Raw genomic sequence first — 18,980 nt, 5'->3', positions numbered from 1 at the left:
TCCTAATATCTGACAAAAATTATTTTCAATATATAATTAGTTAATTAATTGAACTAAAATAATTTCCTTTTTTCTTTAATTTATTAAAACTTACCTCTCCTCTATTTACAAGCATTGGTAAAGTTGTATTATTAAACCTAAACTTGAAACCACAAGACAAAAACTTAGCATTTTTATCACCTATTTTCAAATAGTAAGATAATTGAAATCTATCATTAATATATAAATTATTAATTTCCACTCTATAATTATTATTTTCTCCTTGAGTTTTATAATTAAAATTTCTTAAACTAGGAACTCTATTTTCTCCAAATGGTTTCATTCTTAAAGGGATACCCAATTCTCTTATTAATATTTCCTTATCATCATTCAAATCAATCCCTTTAATTCTTTTTATTATTAAAAACCAATTTAAAAAAAAAATCGACAATAATATTTTTTTTAATAACATATACATTATTTATATTTAACATAATATAACTTTACCAAATTCTTGCATTAAATTTGACTAACTTGAGATTAATATGTATTATAATTCTAGTTTCTAATTTCTAGGTTCTAATTGTTCATATTAAATAATAATAAATTAAAGTTTCCATTATAATTATAAATTTGTGTGGGGGTGGGTGATAAGCAAAAAAATTGAAAAAAATGCAAATGCACCGGTATAGGAAAAATAGTGCACCGGTATAGAAATTTGGTTTGCTATACCGTTAAATTTTATTTTTTTGCATGGGGTAAAAAATAAATTGAATAAAAATATTAAAAAAAAAGAAGAAAATATGAATATTTATTGCAAAACTTACTTATTTGAGTAAAGTAAAAAGAACAAAAAAAGAGCGAAAAAAAAGGAAAATAAGTAATAAATCGTCCTAAGCAAATAATATTAATGATGGTTGTTAATAAAAGGTATTTAATATATATATATATTATTGTTTTTTTTGGAGTATTTCATAGTTTTACAAAAGAAATAACATGCTCAGTAATAGTGAAATTTTTCAGAATTATTAAAGAACAAAAAGAAAAATTCAAGCCTTATGAAGAAAGAACTCCAAAAATCTCCAAACAATCAGAACTTTCTGAATTTGAAAAGAGACAACTTTATTGGTATTATAAAGACTATATTGGTATTAAAGAAATTAATAAAATATGGAAAATTAAAAATAATAATAATAATAATATTACAGATGAAGAAATTTTCTCAAACAAATCATTTATTCCTATTATTAATGAATTTTCTAGATTTGGACAACCAATTCAAAATAACTTTAAAAATAACACAGCAAATTCAATCAATAATGATTTTGGAATTGGAACTCTAGAAAAATCCAATGTAATATTCTACAGAGGAGATAATAAACTCAATCTAAATAACCTTGGAAAACTTGAAAAAGAAGATCAACTCAACATAAATTTAAAAGAAAACTCTGAATATATATGGGCATCTCTAATTTCACCTTGTGATGGAGAAATACAATTCAATATAGAACTTGAGGAGACGTTAATTTTTCATGAAAATAAATCTCTTTATATAATTTATTGCATGAATGGAAATATTAAAGAGAGATATAGTCCATTTAAAGGTAAAGTAATTGAATTTTTAAATGGAAGAATGATTTTAAATATATCTGATAATATTAACTCAAAATTGGATTTAAACAAAAAATTCTTTGTTAGAAAAGGAGAAGTTATACTTAGAATACTTGAAAACTATTACCCTCCCATATTTGAAAGTAATTTAATTGCAATTCCATTATTTATGCCTTGTAATGGAAGAGTAGCTTGGGGAAAAGAACATGGAAAAGTATTTGTAAAAGGAGAACAAATTGTTGAGTTTATTTGTATTGAAAAAGAGAAAATTGTCATAAAACATTTAATTTCACCTTCTAGAGGTTATACAGAATCTCTTCAACAAAACAAATCTGAGAATAAGACAACTATCAACTTTTTAGATCAAAGCTTTAATTCGCCTATTATTCAAATAGCAGACCCAATTGGTATTATGTGGCTTGAACTGAATGGGATCAATTTAGGTGAGGAAAGATTTCCAAGTTCTTCAAAAGAAATCTTAATAAAGATGCCTTGTAATGGGAGGATTGAATACCCTATTTCAGAAAGTAGTTTTGTACTTAAAAATGAGGTAAGTCATCAAGTCTTCCACTAATATATATATTATTGGAGGAATAACGAACTCTAATTGACTTTTATTCGTAGATTTTATATATAGTGATTTGCAATGATAATAAGGAAGTTATGATGGAACAGAGTCCAATACAAGGAATAGCACAATTACTTGTAATTGATAACGTTGACTCAATCGAAAAGAATGTCTACTTCTTGAAAATAAATCAACTTGAGATATCAAAAATGCCTCCTTTGAATAGTAACTCAAAGATAGCTAAACATAAATTTGATCTAAGTCTTATTAAAGAAGCAGACCCAATGTCACCAATCTACATTGAAAGAATTGAAGAATCAAACGAAAATTAATATTTATAATATAATAAATAACAATTGAAAGGTGTATATATTGATTAGAAACCTAAACTTGTTGAATGCCAATATTATTATTAATGTGTTTTAGAAGTATATATAGCTATATAACTACTATTTTAATGAATAATGAGAACAATTTCAGGAATGTTTTTGAATTCCTCTAAAATACCAGGTTATTATAATGTAAAATAATATAATAAAAGATGTAAACATTGTAAATATTAAAAATGTAATAATTACAACCTTCTTTGAATTCGAATCTTCATCTTTAGAAGGTAATTCTGGCTTGTCATCTGCCTCTTGATGAGTTTGAATTGCTTTAATATGCAACTTTGGAAGTATTAATCGCTGGGTCCCATCCATTGAAAAATATAATCGCGTTTCATTATGCGGTAAATATAGAAAAGATAACTTATGATGATCTACATTGATTTTACCATCTGAAAAAAGGTCTTTATGCTTAACTGACATACTTTCTTCTGAATTCATGACTGCTGTTAACCTATCCTTGAAGGTTGTTATACCATATTTAGCATAATATTGATTTGCATTTTGTCTAGACAATGTAATGCTATCTTTAAATACCAATACAAAATCTTGTAATGAATTACCATAACCTGATGATTTATTCTCATTCTTAAAATAACCTGCTAAAAATAGAAAGCTAATGTTATGGAACTCAATAGAATTAAGTTTTTCATGGCTTTGTTCACGAGAATTTTTTGTGTTGGATTGTGTATTCAAATGGCTTAAAACTTCTCTTTCTCTTCTCCTAATAGATAACTTTCTATCAGTTACCTCTTTAAAAGTTAAATGCATTTCTAAATCCATCTCGACAATTCTGGATATAAAATTAGAGAAGCTGGTTAAATTATAATCAACATAAACACCTTCATAAGGTTTAATCAACTCAATTCCATTATTCTGATCACTCAAAATTGACTGGGATCTAATCCTTGAAGTATCAAAAGATTGGTGACCACGAATTGGAAGTTGTGTTATCGAGCCATATTCTGACTCTATTATCTGCAATCGATCACTTTTAATAATTCCAAACTCACTTGGTTCGAAAATCTCCTCTCTCAATCTTTTTGATCGATCTAAATTCGATTCTGGTCCCAATTCTGGATTGTCAATCTTATACTTCGATTTTTTCTTGCAAAAAACCCCTATAATCCCATTATCTAAAGTCCATAATAATATTAAAGTCAAGAAAATCAATACAATTGAATGATTTTTGACCATTATTATCCTCTACTAATCTCAAAGCCTACCAACCTCTCTCTTTCATTACTCAAAGTCTTAATAACTTACTTATCTCTTATTCACTATTAATTCTCCACCTTTTACCTTCTCTTTTTACTTCTTCCCCCTGACACAGAATTTTCCTATTTATCCTCGAATTCTCACTTGGCGCCACTAATGGATTTGGATTATTACTTGCAAGTAGTTTTGCATGTCACTCCGGTATGCCCGCCAAATGAAGCATGAAAAAAAAGTGGGTCAGAATAGAAATTAATAATATTAAAATTAATATTTTAAAGTTTAGTGTTCAAGATAACCTAAGGTATTTATTTGTTAAAATAACTATTAGATATTAAGCTAATTTCATAACTGTTGTTCAATAGTAAATATTGAAAAAATATATATATTTTCGCCAATTCCTTCCAGTTTTTCATTTTTTTGCCTTCGTCTTTGTCCTCCTCCTCCTCTTCCCCAAATTACTTTAATCAGTTAATTAAAGATAGATTTTAAAGAAAGGAAGTTTTAATAATACTTAATGTTTGCATGCATGAGATGAAACAGCTTGAAGAAAAATTACATAGGTATATTAAGGATAGTAATAGTAGTAATTAAATAATATTAATAATGCTTAAACCTTGTTATTTAACAGAGGCATATTCTCAATCCTCTGAGATTCCTTATTCTTATTTTGGAAGTATAAAGCAATAGAAACCCCAATAATGACAACAATTACAGCAACTCCTGTAATGGTATACATCCAGGTCGAATTTGATTCAACTGTAGGCTTTAACTCAAGCACTATGGTAGGCCCCACTCCATCCATATTTGAAAGTATACCAAATTGGGTCTGAGAGTCTACAGCTTCTAATAAGAATCTAAGAGTTGTTGTATTGTGTTGTTGAAGTATTATAGGGATTTGGTTTGAAATTTCACTTAAAGAAATCACATCAGCTTTTCCAGGAACTTTTTGATTCAACTCAAATTGCATTGATTCGTATTTGGCTAGCTCAGAAAGTCTTGTCTGTTGGGAGCCAAATCTTATTGTTGGATCTACTAAGGTAATTTTTACTTTTTGTGGATTCATACCAATATACCTTGTTAATGTTAGTTTCGAATCAGAGATGAGAGAAATCTTACTGAAAAGATCTTCAGAAGATAAATCAAAAGTTAATATTACAGATTTAGTCTGTTTACTTTCATCAATACCACTTTCTGGTTCAAAGTCATCCTTTAACTCTATTTGAAGCTGTTTTTCTTCAGTTGAAGGCTGAATAACCTTATTAATTACCTGATTCACTGTTGGATGATCTATTGTAAATTCATTTTCATCTGTCATTCTTACTTCAGAAATACTTGTACTAGTCTTTGAAATGATCTCACTTTCTATCTCATACTTCTTTTCATTCTCCACATGATTTTCTGATGGCTCCTTTTCTATTTCAGGCTCCTTATCTAATGTTTCACTTTTTTTAAACTCTTCTAGCTTCTTTAGTTCATTCTTCTCATCTTCTTCTTTGGCTGCATCCTTAATTTGATTACCGATGGACTCATCTTCCATTTTATCTCCTTTTAAGAGAGATCCATCCTGACCATTAGTGGCATTATTCTGCTCCTCTTTTGAATCAGTGTTTGCATTCTCATCATTTTTTTCATCAATTGCTCCAGAAGTGCCACTTTTATTATCCTCTCCTTTTTCAGTTTCTGAATCTGATTTCTCCTCAGTCCCTGAAGAAATATCATTATCATTATCATTATTACTACTATCACTACTTGTTTCTTGGGTTGATTGCTCTTCCTCGCTCATATCCTTACTACCTTCTTTTGATTCATCCTTCGTCTGAACATTGTCATTAGCACCTTTGTGAAGCTTAATACAATCTACAGTATCCAATTTGTGTAGATTACAGCATACAAAATAAAAGATAACCAATAAAAAGTATGAATACAGTCTCATTATTCAGAATGAGACTACTATATCTTCAGTAATTATATGTTTGCTTAGTTTTCCTGCCTTTAATCGTTATTGCATTAACCCCTGCCCAAATTTTGTCTTTTTAAATATGTCTTCTTTCCTTTAAAAACCTGCTATTAACCCTTTCGCGAATTTTCCTAATGTTTCTATTCTACCTACGTACTATTTGGGTAATTTTGTGTGTAAAAATTTGTTCACTTACACACTTGGTAAAAATCCATCTACTTCAACAATTCAAATATTAGAATATCCTATATAGACCTTAATATAACCAAACTACCAAAAAAATCATCATATGTTTTAAATTTTAAAAGTAGAATTGATCTACTTGTTCTTTTTGCTTATTAATATTTTGAAATTTAAATATTTGCTGATCCCGCCAAAAAATGCATCGCATGTAAAGCCTCATGCCATGTTTAGTTAATACTAAAAAAAAATTTCCAAGTAGAAGAAAAATGCAATTGAGCGCAAAACAAAATAAAAACAGATAGATAGATAATTGGGTTATAATTTTGATCTTCTCAAAGTATCTAATTGAGTATTCACATTTTTCTTCTAATAACATTCTTTCTTACCTCTCCTTTAACCTTTTGCACTCTTACAAGAGGGGGGCCGAGGCCTGCAGGAAATGAGTTCCCCGCCATATTCTGAGACATGGAAGCCATCATGCCTCTTCTGAAAGTATTAGGCTGACTTTTTGCCTGAGGTTTATCACCTATAAAATGAGTCTCTCTTGCTTCTAAGATGTCAGAAGGAGAAAACAATGGAGCACTGTAGGGGTTTCTTAGTTGCTCCTCCATTTTCAACCTTGCATTTTGACTATCCATGGCTACTTTGGTTGATCTAATATTGAAAACTCCTGTTGCTGTGTTATAGTCAAAATTTGAGTCATCATCTTCCTTAATAGGTCTCATTTTATCAATTGATGTTGCTCTAGTTGGAGATTTGAGCCTTCCAACCGTAACAAAGGGCTTAGAAACTGATTTGTTTTCTGGGGAATGCGTTTTATTTTCTATGCTTTCTCTGGTCCTTCTAATTCTACCAATTCCTACTTTTCCCGTATTTAAGATGTTTTCTTCTGGACTTGAAGTTCGAACTAAATATTCATCTTGAGTATAAGAAGTCTTTGGTTTTACCCTTCCAAAATTATTTGAGGCTGTGCTCTTTTTTAAGTCAAGTTCTACTAAATCTTGTAGTTTCATTAACTCTGATTCAAGCATTTTTATGGGGCTTTCAGAGGGTCCTTTTTCGGGATTTGTACCTGGAATGCCCAGTTCTTCCTCTTCTTCAGCTAGATTATCCAAGGTTTTAGGTGAACTTGTTGAATAACTCTTATGAGTTTGAGGCAGTGTTGGAGTTTTAATGCGAAGATTTTCTTCTGTTGAACCTTCATATTCATCAGTATTTGCTCTAGACTCAACATTGTTATCTGCAGAAGAACTTCTACCGGATTCAGAAATATGGCTTTGAGCACTAGAGTAGTCTTCAATAGAACTATCCGAGAACCCTACACTTACAGATCTAGTTTTGGGATTATTTAAATCTGTACTCCTTGATATGGCCGCTTCTTTTTTGGAGCCAGACTTAGAATCAGAACCAAAAACGGAATCAAAAATGGAACTGGAACTTGAACCAGAATCAGAACCTGAACCTGAACCTGAACCTGAACCGGAACCATTCTTTTTTGGACTGGAATTAAGTGCGGTCGAATAAGCATTCAGTTCAGAAGCAAGTGCGCTACTAGGTTTTGAGTAGAATGTCCTTGTCAATGATGCATTCTTTAACTCATTTTTGATTTTCCTTTCTTCGTAATCTCTTAATCTTCTTAAAGAGTCCTTATTTTCATCATTTTTAGAATCCATATACCCCTCATAAAGTAATTCTTGATTTTTCAGATCACTAATGTTATGATTCATTACTGCACCATAGGCGTATTCTTTTTTCAAGGGTGGCCTCTTTTGCATAGAATCTATTACAGATATTAACTTATCCATAACCTTCTCTTGATTTTCTAATTTCTCTTTCTTTAACTCCTTCTTTCTTTTCTGCTCTCTCAATGCATCCAAATTCGATTGTTGATGCAATAGCTCAATGACCTGATCTACTGAATTATTTGGTTTTACCTCTTCTTCAACCGGAATTATTGGAATAGGAGACTTCATTTCTTCAGGCTCTGTTTCAGCATCACTATTTGTGGAGGGCTCGGATTTATCAATCATTTCTATACTTGTCGATTTTTCTCCTCCAACAACAGAAAGCAAGCTTGTATCAGATTCAAAAAACTTTTCTTTTACATTTTGAATTTTCTCTCTTTCCTTTTCTTTGTCCTCTCTTTCAGGTTCTGAATTAGCAGAGCTGCTGCTTGTTTCTATAGATGAATCTATAGGTACTTCTCCAAATCTGAACTTAAAGCGCCTATTTCTGCTTCTTCCTCTACTCATTCCTGTTAGTCTACCATCACTACTTGATTCAGTCGGAATAGAATAATCACTATCTGTAAGATCTACTGATTCATTGATTGAATTATTTTTGTTTCTTGACGCTCCATTGAGTAAATCATTCAAACTTATTACTTCAACTTTACCTTCATTAGCAGGAGTATCCTGTGAAACTAATTTAAATGAGCTGGCAGCATTTTCTTCAAAATTAATTTCATCCTTAACAATTCCTTTGTCTGAAGATTTGCAGCCAATTTGTCCAAAATGGCCTTGTAATAACATTAGTGTCAATAAATTGACTAAAATCAAGAAACTCCCGTATCTCAGCATCATCTTCAACAAATTTGTAATTAAAAATATCTAAATTAAAGATTCATGTCTGGATATGGGAATTTTTAGTTTTAATTCTTGAATAAACCAAAACCTTTTCTTTGATAAATTATTAGATCAGCCCTTCCACTTAATTCCTTCAATCAAATCTCAATTGTATTAACAGTTTTAGCAACTCCCACTTAGTTCCTATTTGATTTTCTCAATTCTTTCAATTATTTTATTTCTTTCTACCAACTTAAATCTTTAAATTTTTTTTTTCAACATTGCATGTGTTAAAGTAAACTTGTTTGGCGGGCTGCCACTGTCATCACATTTCTTTATAACTGATTTATTCACGATAGTAAAATTTTGATGGTTTTAAGCAAAATTACAAAATGGGAGAAGAAATAAATTTCAATAATACTATTTCTCACATTTTCTCAAATTTAGTTAAATTTTATCTACTTGCAATTTATGATAATCCTGGGATTTAACGTAAAATTCAATATAGTCAAACTATTATGAGCATACATTCAAAATAATTGCATGCAATTTAAACAAAAAAAATGTTTATTAATTGCAAATGCATGAATACCGGTAAAACAGAAAAATTTGTTGTAAAGTTAAAAACTAAAATAGTTGCGGCAGAACTTAATATTATATTGCATGTTAAAGAATATCAATGCATTTTGTGACTAGAAATAAATTTATGAGTTAATGAAAATAATTATACAAATAATTATACTAAAGATAAGAAAAAATATATAACATGGTCAAGTAATATTGTTTGAAATATTAACAAAGTTTTCTAATAAGTAAAAGGAGCAAAATGCAGTGTGTAAAAAAATCCGCGAACACACAAAGTACACAACACACGCTTTGAATAAAAAAGGCTATTACAGCAATAATATATAGAGCAAGGACATATAATGTTACAATAGATAGAGTAGAGGAGCCGAAAAAAAATTATCAATTAAGTGGAAAGTTAATTTTTGCTCACTGTCAAGATAAGAAGAAATCAGATGAAGTAATATTATGTATTGAAAGTATATCAAGTAATAATCAATTTAAATTAATAAATATTGATTAATTATCATAATAAAAGCCAAACCGGCTAAATTTTAAGTTTTAAGTGTTTTAGTTTTAGTAAAATTGAGAGTAAAATGAATACAGCAATAGGACGTTTCTACTCTCAATTGAGTTTACTTTTAATTATATTATCACCCTTTTCAAAAATAGCAGAATGTAATAATGGTCCAAATAAAAATGGTGGGGACCCCATAGTGTCAAGGCCAGGAATTACAACAAGAAGCTCAGCAGAAGGTCTTGGGAGAACTTATGATAAAGGTGTTAAAGACACTTTGAGTTTGTTAGAACAATATTATGATGGCACTGATGATTGGAGACGATATAATATAGCAAACAAAAATATGAAGAATATTAACAACGAACCAAGTTCAGAATATGATAATGTTGAAAATATTCCAAATGATGAATTATTGGTACCCTCAGAGTCAGAAAAAGTTCCGGAGATATCTGCAGTTGCTCAGACACCAGCTGATTATAAACTTCCAGATGCAGTAATACCCCTAACAAAGTTCAATGGGAATCCGTTAAAAGATAATAAGCTAAATCTCAAAGATTCTGTCGATGAGGATCCTGCTTTAGGCAAAGGAGCATTGAGTGATGATGCTTCTGAGGATCAGACCGAGGTATTGAGTGTCTCAGAAGGCCAGAGCGAGGGAACAGAATATGAATATAAGGGAGATTCTGAAGGATTTGGACCATCTGATATGGGATATGAAGCTATTAGTGAGCAAGAACCAAACATGGAGAGCTATAGTTACCAATACATGGGTGATGATCCTGAAGGTGGAAATGATTATAGTTACAAATTGGAAAGTGAAGCAGATAATAGTGAACCAGGAGTGAGCTATATGATGATGGATGAAAATGGGGATGATCATCCTCAAAGCTACATTTATAAAGATGGTAGTGAGAATTATAAAGATCATCCAGGAACAGAGTATGAATATGTAGATGGTAATGATAACGGTAATGAAAGTAGTATAAGATACGCTAGTGAAAATGAAAATAACTCAGATTTTGAAGAAAAATATATTAGTGAAGCAGGAGATGACGGTTCTCCAGAAACGGAAACTGTATATATAAATGGTGGGGATCCTGACGAAACAGAATATGAATATACTGGAAATGATTCAGATGGAAGTGAAACAAGTGAAGGTGAAGTAAGTGAGAATGAAAATGGTAAAAGAAATAACAAGAGACACTCTAAAAGACGCCCGAAAAAACCCAAGCTTCCAAAAAAGTGGGAAATCTTTACTGATGACGAAAAGCAAGAATGGCTCGATAGACATCCAAGAACAAAACGAATACTTGATGAGGAATATGGAGAAAATAAGTTTACTGGAAGGCGTCCAAGGAGATCTAGAAAGAAAGGAAGCTTAGAACCTCTAGATAGAAAACCAACTCTAATAAAGCGTAGAAGAAGGCATGAACCCGGGGAGCAATTTAATGAAGAAGAAGAGCCAATACTTAATGGACGAAGAAGGAGAGGCAGGAGGCAAAGAGAAGATAATCCTGACGATGATCTGGGTCTATTTAGATCAGGCCCAAGAAGAAGAAAAAGAAGAGACGTATATGATCTGAATGATTCACCCAGGATGAGGAACAGAAGGAGGAGGAGAGGTTACGACTTAATTCAAGATATTAACGGAGATCCATACCTCATTACTGTTGGTGAAAGAGTTCTTTCAAAATATCCAACGAATAGAAGAGATAAAATTTTAAGGCTAAGAGAAAGGGCCTTGAGAGATATCAAAAAAGGGCGAAGACCAAATGGAGACTTTGAAGATATAATCGATCCCGTAGACTTGATGTTGATATACAGAGATGCAAACAAAATGCCTCTACTAGCTGTAAGAAATGAGGGTGATATTCCTCTAGAATATATGCTAAAGCTGCCAAAAGGTATTTATCGCTGGGAAGAAATTGAACCTCAAGAAAGAGAAAAACTGAGAAGAAAATGGAGGGAGGAAATTGAGAGAGGGACATTTTGGGATGATGATAAACTTCATGGAGACTGGAGTGATGAAGTTAGACTTCTTGGAGAATGGGGTGAGGAAGAAGCTATTAGAGGAATTTTGGGTAGAGAAACAAGTCCTGAAAATCAAATGGGAGAAGAGTATTCTTACTACAGCTTTGTGCCCAAGTTTACTGACTTAAGGAATAAGGGAGTATTTAGCGGAGAATATCCAGAAGATATTGAACATCTTGTTTTGGTTGGTGATATGCTTCCAGAGGACAGATTTCAAGGCGAGTTCAGAGTTCCAGAATTACAACTCCTTAAATTCCATCCCAGGTTTAGCCATTATGACGAACTAGATGATTTTGTACTTGAAAATATTCAATCCAGACGTAACGAAGGGCCAACTTATACTTTAAATCATAAGCCCTCTTGGATGGAGTATCGTACTAGGGGTAATTTTGGTAAAGGAATATCAGCTGACAAATATTCTTGGCTAGAGTCTTTAGATAGAGATGATGCCCTTAGAATAATTGAAGAGGCAAATTATGGAGATCCAGATTTCAATGAGAAGCTTTTAATTAAATATCCATGGCTAAGAGACAGAGTAGGAGAAGCCATTTATTCCGACGATGGATTAGTTTTACCAATACAGGTTTTAAATGAGTTCATACCAAGTTCAGTATATAATCTTGCAAGAGAAGATGAAAAATACCCCGGAAGTAAGTGGTATTTCTCAGAAATTCCATCAGATCAAAACCTGGATAGGTTTATTACTGATATTTATGAACGAATGGGGCCAAATGCTCGATATAAATCTCGTAAACTAAACCCTTATTTGAATGCTGGTCTTGAAAACTTATTTGAAATCGGATTGAACCCAGATGGTTGGGATAGAGAAACAATTAATTACTTAAGAGAGTTATTCAGGGATGCAGAAAATAGAGAAATCGAATTACTCGAAGAATTAGACGGAAATAACATTTATGGTAATGGTTCAATGCATCCCAGAGGTAGTAGGCGAAGAAAGCATAAGCTCAGATCCTCTAGACCGGAGATGCCTATATGGTACTTCGGTACTGAGGAACAAAGAGACCGTGAAAAAAGGCTTGAGTTTGCAATTGAATCTGATTCAACTGGTGAAATCATTGAGGGCAAACCTTCCGTCAGGAAAGTGTTTTTAGATCCCACAGGAAGAAACCCAGGAGGAATTCTAAGCCTAGAACTTCAAGATATTAGTGATGACCCTGGATATGATGTAGAGCCTCTAGGAGTTCCTGAGGCGAACTATTTTTATGATGATGAAGATGATGATGACCTTAATTTGGAAATGTTGGGGTCTTATCCGTCTTCTAGAGCTTCGCCACTACGTACTAAAAATATGTATTTTGAAAACATCCCAGAAGGAAAATACTCAGATATTAATACAGGAATTTACCCTGCTAACTATGATTGGAGATCAAATAAAAATCGAAAACTTAAACATCCCAGCTTCAACCCAATAAGGAGATATATATTTAATGATGATGATATTGATATCAAATCTCCTCTGAGCATTTCTCAGAGTGACTTCTTACAGGAATTATCAGGATTTAACGAAAGAAACCCATATTTAATTGGAAGAGTTACTGGAATGAATAAAGATCATTTAAATAGATATGGAAGACCAGAAAAAATGAGAAGAAATGGTAGGATAGAAATGAAAAAAAGATATCCAAAATCCCACAAGGTGAATGAGTTTGGCCAAGAAGATCCCATGGAAATTATTAGAGATTATTATGATTTGAATGAAAGTTCTATTTTAGATGTTTTAGATGGAAAAGGTATCTACAGGCCTAAAAAGAAAAAAGTTGGGTATGGTGTTAGTGATTTGGATTATTTAAGAAGATCTAACGATGATGACTGGAACTACATGAAAAAACTCAAAGAAAACAACTCCTCCAAGCCAAGATCTAAAAGAAGCGATAAACCATTATGGTATTACTATGATACTATTGGAAGGCGTTGGGATGATTCAATTGAAGATGATTTGATTGACTCCTCTATTGATTTAATAGTTAAAGAACTTCAATCTAAAAGGAAAGATAATAAGAAAGGTATCCTCAAAAAAGGAACAAAGTCAAAAGATAGTAGATCTTTAAGTCGCAAAGAACGACCCAGGCATTCAAGTGAATATGACTCTGAAGATTATAGTATTAATGAGATTGAAGATGTGAAAGGAAAAGGTAAGAATAAGAGTAAGAGAAGAGGCTCAAAGAAGCGAAGAGGTAGAGATAAATCTAAGAGCAGAAAAGGTAAGAAAGGCAAGAGAGTTACCTTCAAATTACACTCTGGAGATGATGAAGTTGAGACCTCTGAGAATTCATCTGAAGATTCAGTTAGTGATGCAAGTTCAAGCCAGGACGAAAGTTCAAACCTAGAAGGAGAATCTGAAGCGCCTGAAACATCCAAATCTGAATCTGAATCTGAATCTGATGAGGAAGATGAAGACTTTGAGGAATTGGGTCCTTTAGCTAGGAAAATACTAATGGCAGCAGGTTATGACGATGACTTGGATCCAAATATTCCATTAAGTATTGAAACTGAAATACTGGATCTAATAGACACAGGAAAGAAAGGAAGAATGAAGAATAAGCTAAAAAGAGGCAATAAATCAGGTAAGGAAGAGTTAGATGATCATTTAAGCCTAGACAAGATGCGGGAAGCGAATAAGAAGATTAAGGTGGATAAGCATGATCTTTCTGAGGTCAGAAGAATGAGAAGAGATTTGAATAATGATTCTGGAGACTTAGAAGCATTGAAAACTCTTATTAAAAAGCTCCACTTAAATGATTTTATTGAGTTAAGTGATTACTCTAGCTTAGAAACTTCTCAGGATTCAGAGCAAATGAGTAATGAGTTAGAAAAGAGTGATAATGAATCTGAAGTATCATTATCAGAAGATAGCCAAGAAAATTCTAAAGAAGGTGATCCTTTAGGAGACAATAATGGTAAATCAAATCTGAAGCCTCTAAAGGTTGTTAGAATAAAGAAAAATAAGGATGGTACCCCAATTAAAACTAATAATACCGATGATTCAGAAGAAGTTTCAACTTCGATTGATAATAATAGTAGTATCGAAGCTTCTCAGGTAGAAGAAGAAGAAATAAGTTTGAGTGAATGGGATAGCTTTATTAATGAAGAGATAAAGAACTTAGAATCAAAACCAGCCAAATCAAAGTCAGGCAAGAAAAAGAGTAAGACTGAGAAGGGTAATAGAAAGAAATCACAAAAAAAGAAGGGCTTGGAAAAGAGTAAAGAAGAAAAGGAAGCTTTGTTGAGATTAGGAATTGACCCAAAGGTTATCAAGAGGATGAATTCTTTGCTAAAAGACAAGGAAAATGGAGTAAAGAATGCCTTGGATTATCTATTGGACGAACTGGAAAATAATGTTGAAGACAGCCCTGAATCCAGGCATGAAAGTAAAAGATCAAAGAGGAGGAAGAGAAAGAATAGAAAAAGAAGACAAAGAGAAAATGCAAGCCGCCGTCCATATGACTTGGAACCTGTTACACCAGCATTCTCCAGGTATATTCTAAAGTTAAGGGATGTATTGGGTCCAAAGGAGGCATTGGAAGAGCTTTTGGATAACTTGGATATTGATTTATCTGGGTATGAGCCGGTTCAGAAGGAGCTAAGAAGGTATATTACCCCGAATGTAATTAATGATATTAGAGTTCTTAGAGATAAACAAAATGGAGATGAAAAAGCTTTGAACAAGCTACTGAATGTATTGAAGATCCCAAACAAACGTTCATCAAGAAGAGAAAGATCAAAGCATTCAAAGCAACCAAATCAAAGAGCAGGAAGAGCATTGCCAGCTTTGTTAAATGATGAAGATATTAAGACAGTAAATAGGCTTTTAAAGAGAAATAAGGCCCCTCAAGCCTTAGAGTACTTCTTGAAAAGCACTGATTTAGATAAAGATTTGGAAGATAATGATCAAGGAGTCTATAGACCAAATAAATCTTATTCAGGATTGAACCTTTTACCAGAAAGCCTTTCGAAGGTTACATATTTGATGAACCAGGGCCCTCAAGGCTGCAGGGATGCTTTATCAGAAATATATGATGAATTGGGTATTCCAAAACAGAATAATCTTTTTAATGGTAGTTTGGATGCAATTAATCCTCAAAGTAGGAAGCCATTGAAGAGAAACCGTCAAAGGAAAATGGTGATGAGCCCTTACTTAGATGATTACGAATCAGATTACTCAGAGAGTGGAGATATAATTGGTGATGAATTTTCTGAGTTTGATGATTTCTCAACATTTATTCCGAGAGAATACTACCAATTAAAAGATGGTAGAAGAGGCAATGCTATTGATCCAATTAAAAGACTTCCATTTAGAAGAGATCATACTCTTCCAGATACTTATAGAAGTTCGCAAGCGGCCTCCAGACTTCCTTCTCCATTCGAAGATCAGTACTCTAAAACACAAATAGATCATCCAATGTTTAGAAATTTTGTTATTCCTACTCCTAGATATTACAAAGCTCCAGAAATGTCTCAATATAATAGAGACTTGAGAGATTTTGTGAATAATAGAAGAAAAGCATTTGGAATGCCAAGTATTCCAGATTATCAATATTGGAATTATGAACCAGAAATAACAGGAAGATCTGTATATGAAGGGTTGGACACCCCAACTAATAGAAGGAGGAAGCAAATCTTGGATAGAAAGCGTAAGCTTGGTAACTATCTGGATGAAGAGCATGAGGTTTCTGTTCCGCTTGATGATGAAAATGGTACAGGTAAAGAGAATTCATCAAAGTCTGTAATGATGAAGTCATTTGTCGATGATGATCTTCCAGAGAGTAGTGAAGAATTTATGTTAGTTCAAAAGCCTGAGTACTCTGAAGAAGAGCTTTATGATATGGGCCAATGTGCAGCAAAAGATATACTTTCTAATAAAGTAAAGGCTAAGAATGGAGCAGAAACCAATGATAATTTAAATATTGGGCCTGAAGGTTTACAGGATGATTCTGATGTATTTAAAGTAGAGAGAGAAGCAACCAGAGAAGAAATTCTTTCAACATTAGTTACAGACCCAAGAATGGAAATTTCAAAAAAATTAATTTTGAGAGAAGTTTCTGACGATGATGATTCAGTGATAAATAAACTGAATAATATAGTAATCGAAAATCCAATGATGGATAGAAGTAATATTCCAAAGCCTGTGGAAACCTTGGAAAAATTAAAGGAGATACAAAATCAAGCCCCAACGAGTAAAGAAATTACAAACTTTGGTTATCTGGATCCTTCATTAAGTAGTTATGATAAAAAGCTATACTCTGATAATTTTGTACAGAGCTTAGAAAATGAGAGTATTGAAGCTATTCCTGTTTCTATTTCCTCACAAATGTTTGAGGAATGTAAAGATATGGCAGATCAATTAAAGATGAAAGAGTTGGGATGCGAGAAAATTTCTGGGGATACTTCAGAATCAAGAAGGCGTCCTTTAGATGTAAGAAGATTTTCAAAAAGAGTCTCCAAGATTAAGAATATATATGCCAAATCGTTCTTAAAACAAATTAGTTTTCCAGGTGAGGTTGCTAAGTTGTATATTGATAAGTTCTCAGATTTGAAAGGTTGGAACAAAGCAATGGACAAACATCGTTGGGTTGCACTTCCATTGGTTTCCCCTCAAAGTTATATTCCAAATTTGGGAGGATTAAACTTATTCCAAAGGATGGTATTGCATCAAGCAGTTAAAAAACAAAAGTCTCATTCTCCAAGAAGAGTAGTTATTTTGGCATTTTCAACCAGATCTTTCACAGAGAAGAAATTACCAAATAGTTTTGCAAGTATGGGCGATTTCTCTGGTAAAAAGAATGCTCTTTCTTCTGTAGAGTATTCCATGAATGTAGAATATAATAAGGGAATGCTTATTATTCCATTAATCGACTTAGCTCTATGTATAAAGGGAGCTCTTCAGCTAAATAATACAGTTACAAGCAAATCAAAAAGGACAAAGTTAGGAACTTGTATTGTTGGTGGAGTTAGAAGTCATTTTGCAGCTCAGAAGATCTATAGGGTAGCATTAAAATATTTGGAGATGAGCCCAGACTTATCTCTAGCAAAATTCTTAATCATTCCATTAAGAATAGGAAAAGAGAACTTAAATGAGCAGCTTAAACTCTCAGAATCTGGAAATGTTGATAAGAATTTTGATATTCAAATACCAGAAGATGCTATTTCGCCAGCAGTTTCTGACTTAGAATTTAGCAAACTCCAGTTCGAAATGAAATTCGAGAATTCTAAACAAGTCAAGGAAAGATATAATAATAAATTATCTAATTTAAGTGAAGCTATTTTCAAACTTTATTTAATGAATTCTAGAGAGCTGGATATTAGATCCCTTAAAGCAAATGGTCCAAGGTCTATTGTAATCCCTATGTCATTCCCTCAGTTGTACATTAAAGGTTACTCAAGAGCTCAAAAACTTGTTAAAAAAATTCAAAACAAATATAAACCATCTTTAAAAAATAGGTCATATAGAAACAAACTTAAGCCAGGATTTATTCTACTAATTAACGATAGTACGGTTAATTCTGGTGCAAATGCTAAATCATTTTTGAATGAACAAATTAAGAGAATCCAAACTTTCTTTACCAACCCTTACAGTTTTAAAAATTTCAAGTCTCGAAAATATGAAGGGCCAGTCTTAGAAATTAAAGGTGTTAACTCTCTCCAAACCAGAAAATTCCTACTTGATGCAATAGCTAGAGCATCTAGACAACCATCTGTTGTCCCTATGATTATCCTTCCAATATTTGTTGACAATAACTTAAAGACTAGCAAATCTGACAGAAAAGCCATGGATAAGGCTTTAAAAAAGAATATTAAGCACTCTAATAATATTTAAAGCAGCAAGCTTAACCTATCATTATGAGCCATTTAAAAGTTCTTTTTTGAAGAGAATTTTGGCAAACAAAAAAAACCATATAATTATATTGCTACAAATTTACATGAGTTAATGTATTAATTCACCGAAAATTCTTTTAATTGATATATTGTAGATTTATATTTTAATTAATTTTTAATTTTACTATTTTCTTTCGCCTATACATGAATCAAAACCTCACTATTTCTGCCCCCTCCCCCCACATGCCCATGCATGCCGGTTTATTTGCCATGCAAACTCATGTATACATGCAAATATGCAAACTTTTCGCCGGTATTTAATTTAATTAATGTGGAAAAAAAACACGTAATGTATTTTTAATATATATATTATGAAGAATGCAAGTTTCAGCTTTATTATTTTATTATTGTTAGTATTAATCAAATAATTTTATCATTTTTTTCCAATACAAAAAAAAAATCAAGTGTTTTGAAAAAACTGCAATCGAGAGTGATGAATAGTACATTCAAATAAAATTTGAATTTCTTTTGAAGTGTTTAATTTGGCTTAATTTAATTTAGAAGG

At 32.1% G+C, this 18,980-nt stretch overlaps 6 protein-coding genes across 6 annotated transcripts; 2 read left to right on the top strand and 4 right to left on the bottom strand.

Moving 5' to 3' along the window:
• Positions 1 to 40: 40 nt before the first annotated feature.
• cgd4_3500 (hypothetical protein) lies at positions 41 to 457 on the bottom strand (the record flags this gene model as incomplete). Its single annotated transcript, XM_625926.1, has 1 exon — positions 41 to 457. One exon carries the CDS (start codon positions 455 to 457, stop codon positions 41 to 43), a length of 417 nt encoding a protein of 138 aa, XP_625926.1.
• A 432-nt stretch (positions 458 to 889) lies between these two features.
• Positions 890 to 2,164, top strand: cgd4_3490 (hypothetical protein with signal peptide, within large locus of signal peptide containing proteins; the record flags this gene model as incomplete). Its single annotated transcript, XM_625925.1, has 1 exon — positions 890 to 2,164. One exon carries the CDS (start codon positions 890 to 892, stop codon positions 2,162 to 2,164), a length of 1,275 nt encoding a protein of 424 aa, XP_625925.1.
• A 470-nt stretch (positions 2,165 to 2,634) lies between these two features.
• On the bottom strand, positions 2,635 to 3,741 carry cgd4_3480 (hypothetical protein with signal peptide plus possible GPI anchor or transmembrane domain near C-terminus, within large locus of signal peptide containing proteins; the record flags this gene model as incomplete). Its single annotated transcript, XM_625924.1, has 1 exon — positions 2,635 to 3,741. One exon carries the CDS (start codon positions 3,739 to 3,741, stop codon positions 2,635 to 2,637), a length of 1,107 nt encoding a protein of 368 aa, XP_625924.1.
• Positions 3,742 to 4,369: 628 nt separating this feature from the next.
• On the bottom strand, positions 4,370 to 5,695 carry cgd4_3470 (hypothetical protein with signal peptide and transmembrane domain near C, within large locus of signal peptide containing proteins; the record flags this gene model as incomplete). The annotated part of the gene is made up of 1 exon (XM_625923.1): positions 4,370 to 5,695. The coding sequence occupies one exon, from the start codon at positions 5,693 to 5,695 to the stop codon at positions 4,370 to 4,372; it is 1,326 nt and encodes a 441-aa protein (XP_625923.1).
• Positions 5,696 to 6,255: 560 nt separating this feature from the next.
• On the bottom strand, positions 6,256 to 8,484 carry cgd4_3460 (hypothetical protein with signal peptide, within larege locus of signal peptide containing proteins; the record flags this gene model as incomplete). The annotated part of the gene is made up of 1 exon (XM_625922.1): positions 6,256 to 8,484. One exon carries the CDS (start codon positions 8,482 to 8,484, stop codon positions 6,256 to 6,258), a length of 2,229 nt encoding a protein of 742 aa, XP_625922.1.
• A 1,142-nt stretch (positions 8,485 to 9,626) lies between these two features.
• On the top strand, positions 9,627 to 18,416 carry cgd4_3450 (large low complexity protein with signal peptide, within large locus of signal peptide containing proteins; the record flags this gene model as incomplete). The annotated part of the gene is made up of 1 exon (XM_625921.1): positions 9,627 to 18,416. The coding sequence occupies one exon, from the start codon at positions 9,627 to 9,629 to the stop codon at positions 18,414 to 18,416; it is 8,790 nt and encodes a 2,929-aa protein (XP_625921.1).
• Positions 18,417 to 18,980: the final 564 nt, after the last annotated feature.

Source organism: Cryptosporidium parvum, chromosome 4 (assembly GCF_000165345.1).
Source record: "Cryptosporidium parvum Iowa II chromosome 4, whole genome shotgun sequence".
NCBI lineage: Eukaryota > Apicomplexa > Conoidasida > Eucoccidiorida > Cryptosporidiidae > Cryptosporidium > Cryptosporidium parvum.
This window is presented reverse-complemented; position numbering and strand designations above follow the sequence as displayed.